The 20,852-nt window shown below is 35.7% G+C and overlaps 2 protein-coding genes across 2 annotated transcripts; both read left to right on the forward strand.

Annotated features, from left to right (window-relative positions):
• The first annotated feature begins 3,921 nt into the window (after positions 1–3,921).
• On the forward strand, positions 3,922–4,894 carry LOC149171542 (early light-induced protein 1, chloroplastic-like). The gene is made up of 3 exons (XM_089427492.1): positions 3,922–4,123; positions 4,255–4,293; positions 4,377–4,894. Exons 1-3 carry the CDS (start codon positions 4,007–4,009, stop codon positions 4,722–4,724), a joined length of 504 nt encoding a protein of 167 aa, XP_089283618.1. The 5' UTR covers positions 3,922–4,006; the 3' UTR covers positions 4,725–4,894.
• A 14,743-nt stretch (positions 4,895–19,637) lies between these two features.
• Positions 19,638–20,623, forward strand: LOC149171543 (early light-induced protein 1, chloroplastic-like). Its single transcript, XM_089427493.1, has 3 exons — positions 19,638–19,839; positions 19,971–20,009; positions 20,097–20,623. Exons 1-3 carry the CDS (start codon positions 19,723–19,725, stop codon positions 20,442–20,444), a joined length of 504 nt encoding a protein of 167 aa, XP_089283619.1. The 5' UTR covers positions 19,638–19,722; the 3' UTR covers positions 20,445–20,623.
• The last annotated feature ends 229 nt before the right edge of the window (positions 20,624–20,852 follow it).

Raw genomic sequence — 20,852 nt, forward strand, 5'->3', positions numbered from 1 at the left:
AAAGTTCACGGGTCTTCTAGAAGTTGATAAAAGTTGAAAATATCAAATGGATAGTTGTGTTAGTGGTTGATTTAGTAAAAAATCCTATCTTAACCAAATCTTAAGCGTGTGCAAAAATGGTTAAGTGATCCATAACATGTACAATTTACAAAGTTACTCAACATAGGAAAGTGATAAATAGAGGAAGGTACTAATTGGTTGGTTTTCTTGAGAACGTTCGAGTATTCCATTCTGAGGGTCTCGAGAATGAGTATATATTGCAGCAACGACTCACATTGTTTGGCATTTTTTTATCAATGTATTGTGTGTAGAAATTAGAGATAGAGTTTAGAAGAAGATTTATATTTTATGTTTTGATTGTGGCCTAAAATTGGCAGCTTGTGGTGTGTTAGACAACAGAGATTGTTGCGACTAGAAGATAAGAAATAACCCTCTTAAGGGATTTTTTTTTTTTTTTCTTATTTAGATTTGATGTGTAGGATGATGGTGTTCGTGGGTTTCTCATGTTGAGCTGATTGAGAACCCATTATAAAACATTTATGAAATGTGGTTTGCATGGAGGAAGTGAAGGTGTGGAGGCTTAAGAGTAGACATTGATTTGGCATATTCAGTAAAAGGAAGATATTTCTCCATCCAGTTGGAGTTGGATAGTCCAATGGTAGTTGGGAGAGGATCGTTGGTCGTGGGAGCTTCGAGCAGATATATTTTGATATATCTATGAGAGGAAACAATTTTCCGGTCTGATGGATGCCATCATAATTTGAAGAGGGCTGATTCTTCTAGCTTATGGGTGTAAGCTAATCCATGTACAATTTGTTCAACAAATTAATAAAATAATTGAGCAGTGCAACAAAAGTAGGGTGGTGTTCTCTCGAAAGGGTTTTGAACATGAATACTTGTGTTCTTATGTGTGCATTCTTGTGTTGATGTTTCTCATGGTTATTATGTTTGAGTTTATTGTTTCTTTCATATTTAGTTAAGGAAATATTGTGAATGGGCATGGTTATTTGATATTGTGGTAACAATTTTAAAACTGATATAAAGGCCATCAATACTGATTCATCCCCCCTCAATACTCAATACATTTCCAACATAATTTTTTTCTTCTTGGTAGTCAGTCAGCAATGCAGAGCCCTAGACCAACTAGTCGGGGAGCGTTGTGGAGATTTTCACACCCTGAGACCTAAGCCTAACCCCCTCTAAATCAGTTTTTTGGCACGCTCTGGTTTTGACCTCGAGATTGTGGATCTTTTCAAGCTCCCTACAAGGACAAATTACTATTTCTCAATGTAAGTGATCGATGGGTGTTTGTGGAATCCTATCCCAGTGACCCTAAATCTAATTACAAGATTGTTTTTCTCTATTGCCCAATTAGGCTTAATCTATGTGAGTTAAGTTATAATTAGTGTGGACTGTTTCAAGTCTTTCCTTAGTGGTTGTAACCAAGCGCTAGTTTTATTAGGGTGTGAGTGTGTGAATAATGTGTATGTGGATGTATTTATTAAATCATGTTCTATGATGGCAATGCTACTGAGAAATAAAGTGCATAAACTATAAATAATAGTAAAAATGAATAGTAAAATAACAACAAACGGAAGCACGCAATTCCCCACGCAAAAATCTATGAAACGACAAGAACAAATGAGGACAATAAAAGAAACCCAAAGAAACGAAAATACCAAAAGATTTAATGCATAAGGGGCTAGGATCTAAGGCTAGATCTGCTAAAATGATGCAAAAAAAATCCAAGAAAAAACATAAGGGAAAGTATTGGAAAATAACATAAATCAAATTGTGAAAAGAAGGATGCTCGTGGCAATCCTAAAAAATAAATTCAACACATGTCTCAAAAGGAAACAAATCATTCTGAAAATTACCTAAAAATGACTACAAAATGATGGCAACAATGTTGGAAAACAATGACTAAATGTTCTGCGCACTAGATTCCTCAACTGAACAAATTGTCTCCAAAATGGTAGAGGTGTACTCTAAACCCTAAGGGGATTTTCCCTTCCTCGAAATGAGAAAACATACTAAGAGACTCTAGGCCTAGGGGTGAAAGGGAACAAGAAGAAACCCTTCTTGACACATGTGCATAACTGTTGCCAAAATTATAAAAAAAAAATTGTAGAAATAGGGGGCACAAGTTTTGACATGTTTAATGTGTCCTCAAGCATAAAACGGCTCAAAACGTCTTTATGGGGTGCAATATTTTGTCAAAAAAATTGTGCTCCATCCCCAAAGGAATTTCTTCATAAATTTATTGCAAATAGTGTCATCTCTTGCACGAATGGTACATGTGACCTACAAAAAAGACAAGGAAACCCAACAGAACAAATATTCTTCAATCAAAGAGTAAAACTCCAAAAAAAGAAGTGAAAATTGAGAGAAATAAAAAATCCTGAAAATTGCTAAAAAAATGTCGAAACAACATTCACTAGGGTTCTAGATTTTTAAGCTACTCGAATTGTCATTTGTTAGTATGGAGTTTCTTGGAAGTTGCACCAAAATCCTTCACTTATGTTAATCGTGACATATAACCCTAACAACAAAAATGAATGGTTTTCATTTCTCTTTAGATCTGAAAAATAAAATATCAAAACCCTACAACAAATAATATCCAAATATAAATGAACATGTACCATAAAATGATATATTGAGAATCCAATGGAAATAGCAGAACTTTGATTCTATTATTGAAACATAAATGTTTATACATGTGAAGAGAATGTATAGACTTGGATCTAGAGATCCCCCTCTTTCGGATGAGTCCTTTGTACCCTATGCTTCAGCTATCGATTTAACTCATTGTCTCTTAAAGTGTATGTAATGGGTAAGAAGAAACGGTGATGACCTGAACTAAAGATGGGAGCTCAAATCTCACAAGGCGATAACTAGGACGATGAGAATAGTCATGGTGAAGAATGAGGAGAAAACCATATTATTTATAACAAAATATTATGATAGATCTAGATTTAAGATAATAATAAAAAATGTTGGAATAAATCAAGATCTAACCATTAGGAATATTTTATTGCATTTTAGACAGGAAAATATTATTTAAAATTATGAAATATCTTTATTTAGAAAATTACTACAAAGATGGATAACATAGACATAGTCCAACTCTAGCCAAATAATTGCACACTTGCGTCCATTGCTATTGGACAAGGAGCTTGCATCTAGAAGAAGGTAAATACTGCAATTTTCATCTTAATTCCAAGCCAAATAAACCTACCTACATCACTCATTAGGCCAATTCCTCCATGGTACCCTTCTCCATAATACACAACAAAATAAGTGAGAAAAAAATAAGATTTATAATGTTCATGTATAAACTTATTATTACATAAACTTTGTCAAATTTTAAAAAAATATTCAAATATGGGAAAAATTGGATAATAAACTACATTTATTTGGATAATAAACTGCATTTATTTGCATTTATAAACCATAAGTAAAATTCTTTAAACTAACTAATTAATCTAATTATGGAAAATCCTTATGTTTTTTAAACCTTTATTAACTAATTAAAATGCCCACTCCCTATGGACATTCAAAGCCTACTCCCACCTGTTACAATAACCCTTTATAAAAAAAGGACAGACGAGGATAGAAATGGTTCAAAACGTGATTTACACGAACTCCTAAATTCTAGCACGAAGTTGAGACTTACTACAGGTTGAATAATCTATGGTGATGGTGATGCCCTCTACTATTTCAAGTGCGGTGCGCCGGTTGTTCGAGGATCTACGTCTCAATTTTTATCCAACCACGTGGAAACATAGTCCGAGGAAGAGAAACCTCGACTTGGCTAAGCGTTTACCGTTCAATGAATGACGGTAGATTTTTCCGTATGGCCTCCACATCCTTATATATAACACAATAACCAGCCCTGGAGTCTCATAACAGATCAATAGTGGCTATTCTTCTTTAGTTATTCTTCTCAAAGTCCATATAAATTAGATTCGTTCTCATACATAGTGTTCATTATTATATTGCGATCATGGCCGCTGTAAATGCATCAGTAATGGCGATGAATGGAGCATCGCTCCTGCAACGGAGGCCAGCGGAAAGGTCAACAACCAGCAGGCAGCTTCGAGTAAAATGCATGGCAGGGGGGGTTAGTAATTCTGTCGCTGTTTCCGTATCCACGAATAGAAGGTTTTATGTTATTCTATAAGGTTTTATGTTATTCTATAAGGTTTTATGTTATTCTATATATAACTTAATTTGGGTCATGTGGATCCACAGCCGGAGTCAAGGCGATCACCTTCTACCCCTCCTGAGACGGTAAGCGATTATGCAAGCGCCAATTTTTACATTAACATGCACATGCACTGCACTGTACTGAATTGACATAAATAATAATGCAGGTGAGCACAAACTTTAAGGACGTGTTTGCTTTCAGTGGGCCAGCCCCAGAAACCATAAATGGGAGACTCGCCATGCTCGGATTCGTCTCAGCTGTCGGGGTGGAGATAGCGAGCGGGAAAGACCTCGCCGCCCAACTGGCCAGCGGAGGAGTTCCACTGTTTATTGGAAGCGCGGTTCTCTTCACGCTTGCTTCTCTGATACCCATGTTCAAGGGAGTGTCCAAAGAGAGCAAATCACAGGAAATAATGTCTTCTGGGGCAGAGATGTTGAATGGGCGTTTTGCCATGATTGGCCTCGTTGCGCTGGCCTTGACTGAATACCTCAAGGGAGGTCCTCTCATCTCATGATCATCATCAGCTCTGTACCAAACTTCATACCCCTCTTAGTGTAGGTTGTAATCGAACCCAACTTGTATTCACTCTGCTATCACGAGATGGCACTGTAACAAATTGTTTTGGCAGTTTATGATATATTTGACAAGTTCATTCACAATCAATCATATAAATATATTTCTGATCAGTACATCTTTGGCAGAAACTCTGATTACAATTTGGCACACTAATCTTGAACAGATATTAATTGACACCCACCATTACCAGGTTCCTAACAGGTTGATCTAACTTGGAAGGATAAAAACAAGCATAGCGATCAGTAACACAAACAAACCTTTATTCATTTGGTACTAGTAAATTTCTAAATTCCGTACTAACTAAATATTAATAATTATTCCAAAAGTGCAGCGAAAGAACTAAAATTTTTTAAATTGCAAAAATTGTATAATGAGTTTATTAGTACATATATGCCATATGTTATATATATTTACATATTTTAAATTTAAATAGATATTATAAAAAATAATATTTTAGTTTTATAAATTTTTATTATAGATTAAGTTGTACATATTTATATATAATTATTTAATATATTTCTCTTTCTCTATATAAATTATTTTATAATTTAAATTATATATATATATATATATATAAACATTAGTTTGATATATTTTTAACAAAATACTAAAATCATAGAATAACCAATGTTAGAAACAATCATTTAAACTCAATTAAAATCAATGGATTAAAAAATCTATGGTTTATATTATATTATTAATTAATATTATTTTCTAAAAACTAAGTAAAATCTATTTATAGTGTATTTTAATTTATATATGAATGAAAAGTGGTGATATTTCAATTTCATATATAATCCCAATTAAAAAACAAATTTGATACATCATTCATAAAATACCCAAAGTAAAAGATAAAAGCATAGTGTGCAAAATTTAAGGAATAAAAAAAGCCATGAAATTACCCCTACCAAAAATTATTATTTTTAACTAGAATAGTACACATAAAAGAGAGTCAAATATGCTTAAAATCGCGGACCTCGGTTGAACAAATGTACTTGTATTAGTGCCTGTAGTTTTCTTGTCAAATGGCTAGGTATTTGTGTATAATTTTTTTTGTTTGTCCCGAGTTGTTGTACTCTTGGAAAATGGTAAGCTTTAGATATCAGTTAGATGGCCACACAATTTACTTATGGGCTTTTATGCTAGTCCCATAGGGATGCGCCGCAAGGCTTGACAAGACTCTTTTATGGTTATTTTTATCCCTGTAATCGATGGCTATGTTAGCAAGTCCGGGCAATGAAACTTGAGAATGATTTAGGTGAGAAAATGCCATTCAAAGTAAATATGAATTTATAGTTGGGTGGGACTCTCATGTTCTTGTTAGGGACATAATTCAAACTACTTTAATTCATTATAAATTGTTTTAAATAGCTCAGATCCATTAAAATAAAGCGAGTGAAGGTCTTAGAGGCTTTAGAACCCTTGAGGCCACTCTGTTTCATCACCCATACGTTAGATTTTTTGCAATTAATTGTTGAAATTTTTTCCATTTGATGATGGTAAACATTATGGAGTTACAAGAGACTTAATTCAAGCTAATGAATGATAATTTTGGATTAAGTTAAGACCTAGTGCATTTGTGATTCCCATGCTTAGATAACTAACAGGTGCATTAAGCATTTGGATAATTAACAAAAACAAATTCATGCAGGCTGCTGGTGCATTTTCTTGTGATTTCCATCTCTATTGTTTATGATTCCCATCCCTTGATAAATAATTGGCAGTTTATGTATTACTCCCTCAATAAATAATAAATATGAGTTCCATCCATAACTCGTGTTTTCGATATCCCATGCCTTAATATTCCTATCATCAGTGGTGCATTTGTAATTTCCATTTCTAGGTTTTACAACCTCCTTGCAACTGAATAGTTTTGTTACGTGGAAGGAAGCCTCATTTCGAAGACACTCAAGGTTAGAAAAAACAAATGAAGTTGTATAGGTTTAAAGAAAAATACGCTTTAATTCATAGGTCTAAAGAAAATAAATTGTTCCAAATTGCTGTGACCACTGAGGCCATACTCAAATTCAAAACTATTAAATAGACATCATCATTATAAGTTGTATACACCAGCACTCAAGCTTAGGCACATATTGAACCTTCACTTCTCCATGAGGAAACCCTAATCTCTATGTGTGCATTATCAGACATTTTAACTTCATAGACCACATCAAGTTCCATAATGTTGTAGTCCTCATTCATAATGTTGGTACTCATATTTTCATTCATAAGAGAGTGGTAGAATAAACCCATTGTTTTTAATGCCTAGGACACAAATTTTAAATCATGATCCCCAATTGAGGTATAATGAACTATGGGGGAAAATGTGAAAATGTCAAACTCTATATCGGAGACTATCAACTCAAATCCCATTTATTCTCCATCGATATGGGTGGCTATGATATAATATTGGGGGTAGAGTGTCTATGCACATTGGGATCACTCATAATGTATTTGAAAGAAATCTATATAGATTTCTCTAAAGGGGGACATGTATACACTCTTCAATGGATTTTGGTAAGGTCCCTTGAAATAGTCATTCCCATAGTATGGAAAATTTATTAAATAAAGGCCACTCTAGAATTATTTGCCAATTTAATTCCATATAAGTTATGGATAATCCATAATTTGACATAAGAAATACTCTTAAATTTTCAATTGTTCCTTCAAAAAAATCATCAAGTCTTTCAAACACCAAAGACTAAGTTTATCCATTCTTAAAGAAAGCACTAACATAACATTCCCTTGATCCTTGGAATTCAACCACAAAATGTACGTTCTTGTTAACACCCGTTTGCACAAATTGATATAAGAAAAAATATCACTCAAGAACTATTGAAGGTGGAGGTCATACAACCTACTACAAGCCCTTACTCATGAGTAGTAGTCTTGATATTAAAGAAGGAAGAAACCTAGTGCAAGTGTCCTAATTATTAATGATCTTCTAGATGAAAAGCATGGAGAGAAGTTTTTCAATAATAAACATATGAAGGTCAATATGAGTTTTTTGTGTTTACTTTCAATATTTATTAAACTTCGTCAACCTTATAGAGCCTCACGAAAAAAAATTCAAAGCCTTTCTATGCAAGTTTTGCTAGTCTTCTTTGACGATATTATGGTCTACAATAAAGCATTGGAACTACACATAGAGAATGCTGATAATTCATTGAAACTCTTTCGAGATGACCAATCTTTTATGAAGCATTCCAAAGGTGCCTTTTGGGCTCCTAGGTTTGAATATCCATGATTATCCCCATCCTAAAACACTTCGATTTTGAGGGGATTTTTAGGAAATAAATGATACTGCAAAATAATTGTGAACAATCATGGCAAAATTATAGTTCCCCTTACTGTACTTGGCAATGCTGCCTGTGTGTTTCATGACATGTCATTAACCATCACTTGAGGATCTATTAGCTCTAGAAATATGTATGTTTACTAACACCTGTGAGTTCTAGTGTAACATAAATCATGATCCCAAAAATTGGTATCAAATACAGGTTCCTTTAGGAATAACTTTACCACTACAAGGTAAATTGATAGGGCATCATGGCTAAACCAGAAAGTCAGGATGCTTATTCAAGTAAGATACCAGTACTTGATGGTACAAATTATGTATTTTGGAAAGTCAGTATGGAACCCTATTGCATGTCCCTAGGTGTAGATGTTTGGAGTTTTGTATTAGTTGATTATATTGTCCGAGAAACCCCTCCTACAAATGAAAATGATAAAAATGTTTATGGGAACAATGAAAAGGGAAAGAGTGCAATTCTCTTTGGCTTTAATCAATATGACCTTGTAAAATTAATTCAATGTAAGTCAACTAAGGAAGTATGCTACAAGCTCTAGAATAGTTATAAAGGAGATGAGAAAGTTAAGCAAGCCAAACTTCAAGCGATTAGAATGAGGTTTGAGAGCTTAAGAATGAATAAAGAAGAAAATATAGCAGAATATTTTCTTAGATTAATGAGGTAGAAAATATGATTAGAGGATTTGGAGAAGAACTCATGAATGAAGTAGTTTTCTAGAATGTATTGATATCTCTTCCTATGAGATTCAATTCTAAGATCTCATCTACATAAGAGATATCAAACTTAAAGTCTCTTTTAATGAAGGCGCTACATGGAACTCTCACTTCCTATGAGATGAGAATAGAAAAAGAGAAGTTTGAGCAAAAGGAGGTAGAAATTAAACCCTCAATGGAGAATAAGGAACACAAATATCACCAAGAATGTTCCAACTATGAATTTGATCAAGAGTTGGCTTAGTTTGCTAGAAAGCTAAAACATGGTTTAGGAAAGTATAAGGGAAATCTGCCCTTCCAATTCTTTGAATGTGGAAGGTTTGGGAAATTTTCCTCCAAGTTTCCTTATTGAGATAAGACAAGAGAGGAAAAGGATCAGAAGCCCAGAGATAAAGCTCAAGAATATCATAAGAAGAATCCTTTCAAGAAAAAATGGTCTCTACTCCAAAGAGGATAGTTTTGCATTAGAAAGAAATAGGCAAGAGTCTCCAAAAGATGAGGTTGATGAATTCTTACTTATGGCATTAGAATCTAAATCTAAATATAAGAAAACCTCGAGGAAGAAGAAGATGAAAGTGTAGTAGATCTTGAAGGGGAGCTCATCAACGCCCTTGATGAATTAAAGATGACCTGAAGGAAGAAAAAGAAAATAAAAGAGAAGTTGTTGTGAGATGAAGAAGGTTTGAAGAGTTTGTTTACCAAAGTAAAAAGTTTGAGGAAGCTATTAAGAGTGAAGACAATCTGGCACAACAATTAGAAGAAAAGAAAAATAATTGTAAGAAGCTAGAAGATGAGAGTAACTTCTCGAAACAATAATTGACCAAGAAACGGGAGAAAATGATTATAAAAATATATAAACAAGAAATTTTGTCTCTAAAACTCAAGCTTGATGATGCAAAAAGGGAAGAAGAGGTTTTGAATGGATTAATCGTTGATTGGGACATAGCTGCCATAGTTTAGAAGCAAAGATTAGCTCTGAGAACAAACCTTGATAAGTCCAAAATTGAGATGGAATTAGACAAAACAATTGTTGAAGAAACAAAGAAACTAAACCACGTTATGAACAGTGCAAGCCAATGGAATTCAAACTTGGATATGATCTATTCTCAACTTGGATTGCGCTGTAGAGGCAGGCAAAATAGTGGAGGAGATTTCAACCCGTAACTTGTTCATATCTAAGCTAGTTTGTGTGTAGCATGTGGAGATAGTACTAAGTACTTGTGAGGAGTATTGTACTATGTATTGTTACATGTTCTCTATCATTATAATATACAGATAGTTGGGGGCTTTCAGCTGTATGCTTTCCCCATTACATACTGTGTTGATATGTGTGATTGATGTTTCAATGTGCGCATGCGATTGTTTTTTTTAATTCCGCAAATTGATGATCAATGGTAGAGGAGGTTATGTATTATGCATGCATTGCACAAATAGTGTATAATCAAGATAATCTCTGTGAATAAGTGTTATATTATTCAAATTTCTACAGAACAAATATTCTTCAATCAAAGAGTAAAAATCCAAAAAAAGAAGTGAAAATTGAGAGAAAGAAAAAATCCTGAAAATTTCTAAAAAAAAAATCGAAACAATAGTCACTAGGGTTCTAAATTTTTAAGCTACTCGAGTTGCCATTTGTTAGTATGAAGTTTCTTGGAAGTTGTGGTGGGCTCCAGTATTGTAGCAATAATGCTACAACTCCTGGAGCTTCCTGTCTCTAATTTTATCAACCCGGTAGTTCGTACAAACTTGGAAGCGACGGTGCTGTATGCACAAGTACTAGCTCTTGTCGCAGCTGTCACTTGGTCAGCTGGCACAAGTCCGCTAGGGCTCAAGCCAACTTCTATAGGCTCACAGAAGAAGCTTTATGAATGATGGACGAAAGCTAACTCAAAGGAGACTAGTCTAATTGCAGAAAGTAACTGAAAACCAATAAAGCATGAAAACCCTAGTAAACCCTAATTTAACTAGCTAGACCCTAACTATGCAAAACTGTGAATGAAACAACTACCAATAATGCCATTACTTGCAGTGAACTGAAATACATGCATCTAAGCTACTTGCATCTGAAAAGACATGTTTTTGTATTTTTTCATTAAGTGGTTGGATTTATTGTGATGATGCTTTTGATTAGGGTTTGGTTGTGCAGGAGCGGTTGGAATGGAAGGAAAGCATGGGCAAGGTCAGGGTGGCTAAGGGAGGTCCCAGAGGGTCTCCAGCATCAGTCCACAGAAGCCTACCACGTTCGGATGCTCAGCAACCGAGTTTGCAGGTTTCTACAGGAAGTCTGCAGGGGATCCTACAAGAAACTCAGGGGTTTCTACAAGAAGTCTGTGCAATTCTACAGGATGTTTGGCCGTGGAAGTTTTGGGAGATGTTGAAGTGTTGGAGTGGTGTGGGAGGATAGGTGAGATGGAGATGGAGCTGGTGATGGCTCAGGAGCAGAGAAATCAGATGGAAGGACGAGTGCATGCAGTGGTTTGATGGTTGGAAGGATGGGATCAACGAAAGTTGAAGTAAATGGAGCTAAGTGAATAATGGATGAGTTGGAGGGTAAATGAGTTGGACAGAGGCTGAGTAGGTGGATTGAGGAGAGATCAAGAAGAAGAAGAAGAAGGTGGAATGATGAGGAGCAGCGTAAATGAAACAAATGACTTATGCACCCAAAAATGAGAAATTCATTAACCTATGATAACTGTGCTATGAAACCTATGAACAGCAATGGAAAACCAAAAAAGGAAACTCGTGCATGGAAGTGAAATGTAGAAGTAAGGTTCAATGTCAACAGTGTATGGATGGATCTTCAACGAAAATATCTATGTTGTAGCTTGCATGGAAGTGAGAAGAACTGCGTTTCTTTTTGGTGGTTGGTTATGGACTGCACCCCAATCCCTAAGAGAGATGGCAGTGAGCCTTAACAACCTTTTGCTGGAGCTCCAATAATTTATAACTATCCTCCTATCGAATCTAAGTAACTGAAACAAATTCACCATAAATTAACCCTAGCTAAGCTCATGAAAAAGACTAAATTAACAAACTGTAAATTCGAATTGCATGTGAAAGTAAAAACTCAAAGTGCTGGAACGAAATGCAAACACATTACAACACCGAGGAGATCTATTGCTCTCAGGTTGGGCCCTAACCTGAGAGCTATAGCTCCCTTAGAAACTCAGAATGAGATCAAAATCTGCCTGCCTTTATTCATAAACGAAAGTCTGATGACATGCCAAAATTGGCTTACAAAAGGAACAAAAACCGAGCTGTAGCTCGTACTTCCAAATTACAAGAGAAATATCAAAAGTTCAAAAAGCTTCTATCCAAGGCTACGGCCTCAGTATTTATGCCAAATGATCATCCAACAGGTGTCCTTAATTTTAGGAGCTCGGCTGTCCCACTGAAGTTTAAACTGCTGATCCTGTAGGACAGTCATAACTGCTGTTCCTGTAGAACAGTTATAACTGCTGTTCCTGTAGAACAGTTGGCTGCTTCTGAGCTCGGTGGGGAGATGGATTGGAGCTCGGAGCTATGGTGGGAATCACGAGGAAGGTCCCCAAGACCGTGGACATCCTCTCCTAAAAACCAGCAGTGCCACCTCATTGTCTCCTTGTCTCCTTTTTCGTGATCTTTTCTCCCTTTTAATGCCAAAAACCTGAAAGCATCATGCATTAGTCACGTAGATAGAATGCCTACCCTTCTTCCTACAAACAACATGAATAAACCAAGAAATGAATGCATGAGCAATAAAAAATGAATGGTTTGAGTAGAGCAAGTAGGCCAAATGAGCCCAAATTGTACCAAAAATTGGGGCTCATCAAGTTGCACCAAAATCCTTCACTTATGTTAATCGTGACATATAACCCTAACAAAAAAAATGAATGGTTTTCATTTCTCTTTAGATCTGAAAAATAAAATATCAAAACCCTACAACAAATAATATACAAATATAAATGAACATGTACCATAAAATGATATATTTAGAATCCAATGGAAATAGCAGAACTTTGATTCTGTTATTGAAAAATAAATGTTTATACATGTGAAGAGAATGTATAGACTTAGATCTAGAGATCCCCCTCTTTGGGATGGGTCCTTTGTACCCTATGCTTCAACTATTGATTCAACTCATTGTCTCTCAAAGTGTATGTAATGGGTAAGAAGAAACAGTGATGGCCTGAACTAAAGATGGGAGCTCAAATCTCACAAGGCAATAATCAGGACGATGAGAATCGTCATGGTGAAGAATGAGGAGAAAACCATACTATTTATAACAAAATATTATGATAGATCTAGATTTAAGATAATAATAAAAAATGTTGGAATAAATCAAGATCTAACCGTTAGGAATATTTTATTGCATTTTAGAGAGGGAAATATTATTTAAAATTATCAAATATCTTTGTTTAGAAAATTACTACAAAGATGGATAACATAGACATAGTCCAACTCTAGCCAAATAATTGCACACTTGCATCCATTGCTATTGGACAAGGAGCTTGCATCTAGAAGAAGGTAAATACTGCAATTTTCATCTTAATTCCAAGCCAAATAAACCTACATACATCACCCATTGGGCCAATTCCTCCATCGTACCCTTCTCCATAATACACAACAAAATAAGTGAGAAAGGAATAAGATTTATAATGCTCATGTATAAACTTATTATTACATAAACTTTGTAAAATTTAAAAAAATATATTCAAATGTGGGAAAAGCTGGATAGTAAACTGCATTTATTTGCATTTATAAACCATAAGTAAAATTCTTTAAACTAACTAATTAATCTAATTATGGAAAATCCTTATGTCTTTTAAACCTTTATTAACTAATTAAAATGCCCACTCCCTATGGACATTCAAAACCTACTCCCACCTATTACAATAACCCTTTATAAAAAAAAAGGATAGACGAGGATAGAAATGGTTGAAAATGTGATTTACACGAACTCCTAAATTCTAGCACGAAGTTGAGACTTACTACAAGTTGAATAATCTACGGTGAGGGTGATGCCCTCTACTATTTCATTATTAAAAATCTAAAAATCTATTATTTCATTAGTTGGAAAAGTTCCAATTTATACAAGTGCGGTGCGCCGGTTGTTCAAGGATCTACGTCTCAATGTTTATCCAACCACGTGGAAACATAGTCCGAGGAAGAGAAACCTCGACTTGGCTAAGCGTTTACCGTTTATGCAAGCGCCAATTTTTACATTAACATGCACTGCACTGAACTAAATTGAATTGACATAAATAATAATGCAGGTGAGCACAAACTTTAAGGATGTGTTTGCTTACAGTGGGCCAGCCCTAGAAACCATAAATGGGAGACTCGTCGTGCTCGGATTCATCTCAACTATCGGGGACATAGGAACAGATGCAAGGGAGTAGTTCCGACAACGCGGTCTTGGAACAATGAGTACATGAGATTCAACAAGCAACCGCTCAGTGCACTGTCGACCTTGCAGCAATTTGAGCAGAGTTGGGAGGTCTCTGCGAAAAGATCTCCGCATCGATAGAGTGACTCGAGGGTGAGTCATGATGTTTGTTCTGGAGGCCTGTTGCGCGTGGAATCCCCCACATGGCAAGATTTAGGGCTTAAACACCATTGTAAAGACTTAGCGAATTGCGAGTGTGGGGCGCGATCTTGTAATAGAGATGTCCACCATTACTTTTGTAAATGTAGTGTCAGATTGAGAGAACTACCCATGGTCGGCAGACCATGGGATTGTATAAATGGATTGATGACAATGGAGTATAAGGATAGAAAAGTATCTGAAGTGTAGATCTGTGTGTTTGGGTCATAGAGTAGAAGAAGGCTCTGTAGCTGAGTGCGCATAGGCCTAGTAGTATGCAGTTGAGTGCGCGGACCCCTGTAGCTAAGTGCGTAGGGTAGGTTGAGTCTATAACCATTTGAAACATTAATAAAGCGAAGTTTTACCATATTTCTGTTTATATTTTCCTGTTTTATGCATTAAAGTATATTGGGTATGAATTGCATGTTTACTGGTTATTTACTCTGCGAACTTATATGAATATGCTGAGTAAGTGAATGTAATATAAGGTATCTATTTAAGTGAAGATAACTAATTGTTATAAGGAGATAAGTAAGATCCATGGCGTGACATGGGGAAACAGTGCAGATCACTGCTCCAGCAGTGTGAAAGACCCACAGTCCCTGGTTAGGGCTACGCGAAGGGAAAGATAATAGGTTGCGAAGGCCATATAGGTCTAGGAATTACGCGAAGTAACATGCGTGAATGTATTCAAAGTTTGACTAAATCAAACCCCTCAGACATCTCAAGGGTGCGGAAACCTGGTTCCAACATCCCCCCATACTGCTTTGGGTGAGACCTTAGTCTGCGCTGCACGGACTGTTGCTGAAAGGGCCAGTAGTACATGGATTTGTTTGTCTAATTAAACTCCCAACCTGTGTCAGGACCCAATAACCCAACAGGATGCATATTGAAGGTAGAGTGTTTGTGGAGAATTTTGATGGCCAGGGTGCTAGTATTGTTGTTGGTTGGCATCCAAGTCAACCTTGTTTGACTTACGATGGTTATAGTGATGTGGAAGTGATTTGATGAAGTGTTGTAGAGGTGGAAGTGACTTCTGAAGGTCATGTAGAGGCTTGCGAAGCTTTGGAAGAAGTTTGAGAAATTTAGGAGTTGAGGAAAGATGTTTCCCTTCATCCTCTACCCCAGTTGCATGGATGATGAGTCACGGGATGATTGAAAAGCTACAGTCATTGGTAGGCAGTCCTATGGGAGAGACTGGGGAGATCTATTCGAATTTAACCTGTGTTTCAAGTGTGACATAGTTTTTTCAGGAGCTTTTCTCTACATTCCTCACGCTGTTAAGCTAATTTTGGCGTTGTCGGATGTTCTTGATCAGAATTTTTTAGCATATGGTAGGAAAATTTTGCGGGTCTGCTAGAAGTTGATCAAAGTTGAAAATATCAAATGGATAGTGGTGTTAGTGGTTGATTTAGTAAAAAATCCTATCTTAACCAAATCTTAAGCGTGTGCAAAAATGTTTAAGTGATCCATAACATGTACAATTTACAAAGTTACTCAACATAGGAAAGTGATAAATAGAGGAAGGTACTAATTGGTTGGTTTTCTTGAGAACGTTAGAGTATTCCATTCTGAGGGTCTCGAGAATGAGTATATATTGCAGCAACAACTCACATTGTTTGGCATTTTTTTATCAATGTATTGTGTGCAGAAATTAGAGATAGAGTTTAGAAGAAGATTTATATTTTATGTTTTGATTGTGGCCTATAATTGGCAGCTTGTGGTGTGTTAGAGAGTAGAGATTGTTGTGACTAGAAGATAAGAAATAACCCTCTTAAGGGATTTTTTTTTTTTTTTTTTTTTTTTCATGTATAGGATGATGGTGTTTGTGGGTTTCTCATGTTGAGCTGATTGAGAACCCATTATAAAACATTTATGAAATGTGGTTTGCATGGAGGAAGTGAAGGCGTGGAGGCTTAAGAGTAGACATTGATTTGGCATATTCAGAAAAAGGAAGATATTTCTCCATCCAGTTGGAGTTGGATAGTCCAATGGTAGTTGGGAGAGGATCGTTGGTCGTGGGAGCTTCGAGCAGATATATTTCGATATATCCATGAGAGGAAACAATTTTCCGGTCTGATGGATGCCATCATAATTTGAAGCAAGCTGATTCTTCTAGCTTATGAGTGTAAGCTAATCCATGTACAATTTGTTCAAAAGATTAATAAAATAATTGAGCAGTGCAACAAAAGTAGGGTGGTGTTCTTTCGAAAGGGTTTTGAACATAAATACTTGTGTTCTTATGTGTGCATGCTTGTGTTGATGTTTCTCATGGTTATTATGTTTGTGTTTATTGTTTCTTTCATATTTAGTTAAGGAAATATTGTGAATGGGCATGGTTATTTGATATTGTGGTAACAATTTTAAAATTGATATAAAGGCCATCACTACTGATTCATCCCCCCTCAATACTCAATACATTTCCAACATAATTTTTTTCTTCTTGGTAGTCAGTCAGCAATGCAGAGCCCTAGACCAACTAGTTGGGGAGCATTGTGGAGATTTTCACACCCTGAGACCTAAGCCTAACCCCTTCTAAATCAGTTTTTTGGCACGCTCTGGTTTTGACCTCGAGATTGTGGATCTTTTCAAGCTCCCTACAAGGACAAATTACTATTTCTCAATGTAAGTGATCGATGGGGGTTTGTGGAATCCTATCCCAGTGACCCTAAATCTAATTACAAGATTGTTTTTCCCTATTGCCCAATTGGGCTTAATCTATGTGAGTTAAGTTATAATTAGTGTGGACTGTTTCAAGTCTTTCCTTAGTGGTTGTAACCAAGCGCTAGTTTTATTAGGGTGTGAGTGTGTGAATAATGTGTATGTGGATGTATTTATTAAATCATGTTCTATGATGGCAATGCTACTGAGAAATAAAGTGCATAAACTATAAATAATAGTAAAAATGAATAGTAAAATAACAACAAACGGAAGCACGCAATTCCCCACGCAAAAATCTATGAAACAACAAGAACAAATGAGGACAATAAAAGAAACCCAAAGAAACGAAAATACCAAAAGATTTAATGCATAAGGGGCTAGGATCTAAGGCTAGATCTGCTAAAATGATGCAAAAAAATCCAAGAAAAAACATAAGGGAAAGTATTGGAAAATAACATAAATCAAATTGTGAAAAGAAGGATGCTCGTGGCAATCCTAAAGAATAAATTCAACACATGTCTCAAAAGGAAACAAATCATTCTAAAAATTACCTAAAAATGACTACAAAATGATGGCAACAATGCTGGAAAACAATGACTAAATGTTCTGCGCACTAGATTCCTCAACTGAACAAATTGTCTCCAAAATGGTAGAGGTGTACTCTAAACCCTAAGGGGATTTTCCCTTCCTCGAAATGAGAAAACATACTAAGAGACTCTAGGCCTAGGGGTGAAAGGGAACAAGAAGAAACCCTTCTTGACACATGTGCATAACTGTTGCCAAAATTATGAAAAAAAATTGTACAAATAGGGGGCACAAGTTTTGACATGTTTAATGTGTCCTCAAGCATAAAAAGGCTCAAAACGTCTATATGGGGTGCAATATTTTGTCAAAAAAAATGTGCTCCATCCCCAAAGGAATTTCTTCGTAAATTTATTGCAAACAGTGTCATCTCTTGCACGAATGGTACATGTGACCTACAAAAAAGACAAGGAAACCCAACAGAACAAATATTCTTCAATCAAAGAGTAAAACTCCAAAAAAAGAAGTGAAAATTGAGAGAAAGAAAAAATCCTGAAAATTGCTAAAAAATGTCGAAACAACATTCACTAGGGTTCTAGATTTTTAAGCTACTCGAGTTGTCATTTGTTAGTATGAAGTTTCTTGGAAGTTGCACCAAAATCCTTCACTTATGTTAATCGTGACATATAACCCTAACAACAAAAATGAATGGTTTTCATTTCTCTTTAGATCTGAAAAATAAAATATCAAAACCCTACAACAAATAATATCCAAATATAAATGAACATGTACCATAAAATGATATATTGAGAATCCAATGGAAATAGCAGAACTTTGATTCTATTATTGAAAAATAAATGTTTATACATGTGAAGAGAATGTATAGACTTGGATCTAGAGATCCCCCTCTTTCGGATGAGTCCTTTGTACCCTATGCTTCAGCTATCGATTTAACTCATTGTCTCTCAAAGTGTATGTAATGGGTAAGAAGAAACGGTGATGACCTGAACTAAAGATGGGAGCTCAAATCTCACAAGGCGATAACTAGGACGATGAGAATAGTCATGGTGAAGAATGAGGAGAAAACGATATTATTTATAACAAAATATTATGATAGATCTAGATTTAAGATAATAATAAAAAATTTTGGAATAAATCAAGATCTAACCTCAGGAATATTTTATTGCATTTTAGAGAGGAAAATATTATTTAAAATTATCAAATATCTTTATTTAGAAAATTACTACAAAGATGGATAACATAGACATAGTCCAACTCTAGCCAAATAATTGCACACTTGCGTCCATTGCTATTGGACAAGGAGCTTGCATCTAGAAGAAGGTAAATACTGCAATTTTCATCTTAATTCCAAGCCAAATAAACCTACATACATCACCCATTAGGGCAATTCCTCCATCGTACCCTTCTCCATAATACACAACAAAATAAGTGAGAAAGAAATAAGATTTATAATGCTCATGTATAAACTTATTATTACATAAACTTTGTAAAATTTTAAAAAAATATTCAAATGTGGGAAAAGTTGGATAATAAACTACATTTATTTGGATAATAAACTGCATTTATTTGCATTTATAAACCATAAGTAAAATTCTTTAAACTAACTAATTAATCTAATTATGGAAAATCCTTATGTTTTTTAAACCTTTATTAACTAATTAAAATGCCCACTCCCTATGGACATTCAAAACCTACTCCCACCTGTTACAATAACCCTTTATAAAATATAAAAAAAAGGATAGACGAGGATAGAAATGGTTCAAAACGTGATTTACACGAACTCCTAAATTCTAGCACGAAGTTGAGACTTACTACAGGTTGAATAATCTATGGTGATGGTGATGCCCTCTACTATTTCAAGTGCGGTGCGCCGGTTGTTCGAGGATCTACGTCTCAATTTTTATCCAACCACGTGGAAACATAGTCCGAGGAAGAGAAACCTCGACTTGGCTAAGCGTTTACCGTTCAATGAATGACGGTAGATTTTTCCGTATGGCCTCCACATCCTTATATATAACACAATAACCAGCCCTGGAGTCTCATAACAGATCAATAGTGGCTATTCTTCTTTAGTTATTCTTCTCAAAGTCCATATAAATTAGATTCGTTCTCATACATAGTGTTCATTATTATATTGCGATCATGGCCGCTGTAAATGCATCAGTAATGGCGATGAATGGAGCATCGCTCCTGCAACGGAGGCCAGCGGAAAGGTCAACAACCAGCAGGCAGCTTCGAGTAAAATGCATGGCAGGGGGGGTTAGTAATTCTGTCGCTGTTTCCGTATCCACGAATAGAAGGTTTTATGTTATTCTATAAGGTTTTATGTTATTCTATAAGGTTTTATGTTATTCTATATATAACTTAATTTGGGTCATGTGGATCCACAGCCGGAGTCAAGGCGATCACCTTCTACCCCTCCTGAGACGGTAAGCGATTATGCAAGCGCCAATTTTTACATTAACATGCACTGCACTGCACTGCACTGTACTGAATTGACATAAATAATAATGCAGGTGAGCACAAACTTTAAGGACGTGTTTGCTTTCAGTGGGCCAGCCCCAGAAACCATAAATGGGAGACTCGCCATGCTCGGATTCGTCTCAGCTGTCGGGGTGGAGATAGCGAGCGGGAAAGACCTCGCCGCCCAACTGGCCAGCGGAGGAGTTCCACTGTTTATTGGAAGCGCGGTTCTCTTCACGCTTGCTTCTGTGATACCCATGTTCAAGGGAGTGTCCAAAGAGAGCAAATCACAGGAAATAATGTCTTCTGGGGCAGAGATGTTGAATGGGCGTTTTGCCATGATTGGCCTCGTTGCGCTGGCCTTGACTGAATACCTCAAGGGAGGTCCTCTCATCTCATGATCATCATCAGCTCTGTACCAAACTTCATACCCCTCTTAGTGTAGGTTGTAATCGAACCCAACTTGTATTCACTCTGCTATCACGAGATGGCACTGTAACAAATTGTTTTGGCAGTTTATGATATATTTGACAAGTTCATTCACAATCAATCATATAAATATATTTCTGATCAGTACATCTTTGGCAGAAACTCTGATTACAATTTGGCACACTAATCTTGAACAGATATTAATTGACACCAACCATTACCAGTTTCCTAACAGGTTGATCTAACTTGGAAGGATAAAAACAAGCATAGCGATCAGTAACACAAACAAACTTTTATTCATTTGGTACTCGTAAATTTCTAAATTCCGTACTAACTAAATATTAATAATTATTCCAAAACTGCAGCGAAAGAACTAAAAT

The sequence above is a fragment of the Pinus tabuliformis genome, chromosome 4_2 (assembly GCF_031772625.1).
Source record: "Pinus tabuliformis cultivar Carrire ecotype Pingquan chromosome 4_2, CPIR1, whole genome shotgun sequence".
Lineage (NCBI taxonomy): Eukaryota > Viridiplantae > Streptophyta > Pinopsida > Pinales > Pinaceae > Pinus > Pinus tabuliformis.